Source organism: Petaurus breviceps, unplaced genomic scaffold, assembly GCF_028583685.1.
Source record: "Petaurus breviceps papuanus isolate PSGF00001 unplaced genomic scaffold, PetGlider_PUasm1.0 173, whole genome shotgun sequence".
Taxonomy (NCBI): Eukaryota; Metazoa; Chordata; class Mammalia; order Diprotodontia; family Petauridae; genus Petaurus; species Petaurus breviceps.
Window position 1 is genome coordinate 11,512,939 of NW_027185759.1, and position 1,778 is coordinate 11,514,716.

At 50.7% G+C, this 1,778-nt stretch overlaps 1 protein-coding gene across 1 annotated transcript in view; it reads right to left on the reverse strand.

Annotated features, from left to right (window-relative positions):
- LOC138157835 (anosmin-1-like) overlaps window positions 1-1,778 on the reverse strand; it is a 47,050-nt gene that overhangs the window by 17,519 nt on the left and 27,753 nt on the right. The window contains exons 3-4 of the mRNA XM_069083644.1: window positions 1,461-1,523; window positions 173-380 (exon numbers count right to left, since the gene is read on the reverse strand). Of these exons, the coding sequence (XP_068939745.1) occupies window positions 173-380; window positions 1,461-1,523 (271 nt within the window). The remainder of the gene's footprint in view (window positions 1-172; window positions 381-1,460; window positions 1,524-1,778) is intronic.

Below are 1,778 nucleotides of genomic sequence, written 5' to 3' on the forward strand. Positions count from 1 at the left end.
GATCCAGGACCCTCTCCTTGCTCTCCTAGTGGCCCATCTTCCCCAGTTATGCCCCTCCTCCTTTGCCCACAAGTTCTGCCTCTGGCATGGTATCTTTGGCTATTATCTACTCTGCCCTTCCCTGAGCATCCATGCATGACTCAGGACAGCCTCCAGACTGTCAGCTTTTTACCTCTGTTCATGTGGTCTGGGGTCTGGCAGGTGTGCCCACAAGCATTGGAGCAACACTTCTTGTTCCCTGGGCATTCAGGGTCCCCCCTGCAGCTCTGCACACAGGCAGCAGCAAAGCCAGATGCCCTTGCTGAGGGCGGGCAGTCTCCTTGTTTGACTGTCTGCAGGGTCCTCAGGAACTCACAGCTGGTCAGGCACTCATGTTGAGTCTGGGAAGAAGATGCCAGTGTAAACTAGGTCAAAGAGTGAAATCCATTCAATTACATGAAGATGTCTTAAGGCCTTCACATGTGAAAGACATTCTGCTTGATGCCAGCCACCCAAGGAGGAAGATGAGACTCTGGAAGGGAGAGCTGGAGCGGGGCAGGTTGGCATATTGGAGGACAATCTTGTACTGTGACAGACCCAGGCTGAGCGGCCCCTTTACAACACCGACAGTTGGAAGAGGCCTTGGCAGCCATTCAGTCCAGCCCCCCACCTCACCCCACCCACCAAAGTCCAAGCCCTTCTCTGATGTTCTGGTCAAGTAGTCACAGGAGGAATGAATGTCTGGGAAGCAAGCTGGGCGGGTCACATGGTGAGAGGAAGGGTTAAGTGATGATCAAGGAACCCCTTGGGGCAGATTTATGGAAAAGACACTGGCTAGAGCCACATAAGCCTGGAGACCGAGGGATTTGAATCGTTGGGAGGAAATCCATGATCCTTCATCATCATCATCACTATCATTATCATAATCTCATCACCTAGAAGCAATGGGGCCCAGTGGTTTCAGAGATCAATTCAAATCCTACCTCTGAAATTAATCAGCTACTTGACCCTCAAGGAATCACTTGACCTTTCTTTGTTCTGGGCAGCTCTCTGAGAAGGTGCCAATCTCCATAGGTAGAGGGGGTTCCCATGGCTTATGAAATCATAGTAATCTCCCTGATCATAATAAGAGTTGATGTTTACATGGTACCATAAGGCCTGGGAAACACTCTACCTAAATATCTTCCATGTAGTGAGAGGAAGGTATATCTCTCAGCTTGTCTCTCTCTCCTCTCTTCCCCAGCCTCTGTCTCTCTCTCTCTCTGTCTCTCCCCTCTCCTTTTTCTCTGTTGCACTGCACTCTTTCCCCCTCCCCATTGACCTTGTCATTGGAGAAATTGAACACAGACAAATAGGGCACAGACTTATTTCAGGCATAAATAAGAATGGACTGGTTCTGGTACTGCCCAGCAGCTGGAGCTTCCAAGCACAGGGACATTCTTGGTCCAGAAGTCAGTGTCAAGGAGAAAGGATAGGATTACCGCACATATCTCCCAACACTGATTTTTCAGGGCATCCTCCAGGGCTCTGCATGGCTTCAAACACTGCAAAGTCAAATGGAAGGATTATCATCAATGACCCATCCTTCTCTCCTCCTCCTATCCCCCCAAACCACCCTTGCCCCAGGCTGCAGGCTGAGGGGTCTGACTGTCCCTCCGCTCTGTAGCCCAATGCTCAAATCCAACAGAGACATGGGGAACCTCGTAAGAGGTTGTCTGGGCAGTGGCACAACTCAGAGGAGGAATCATGCTGCAGGGGCAACCCCATTGTGTGTGTGTGTGTGTGTGTGTGTGTGTGTG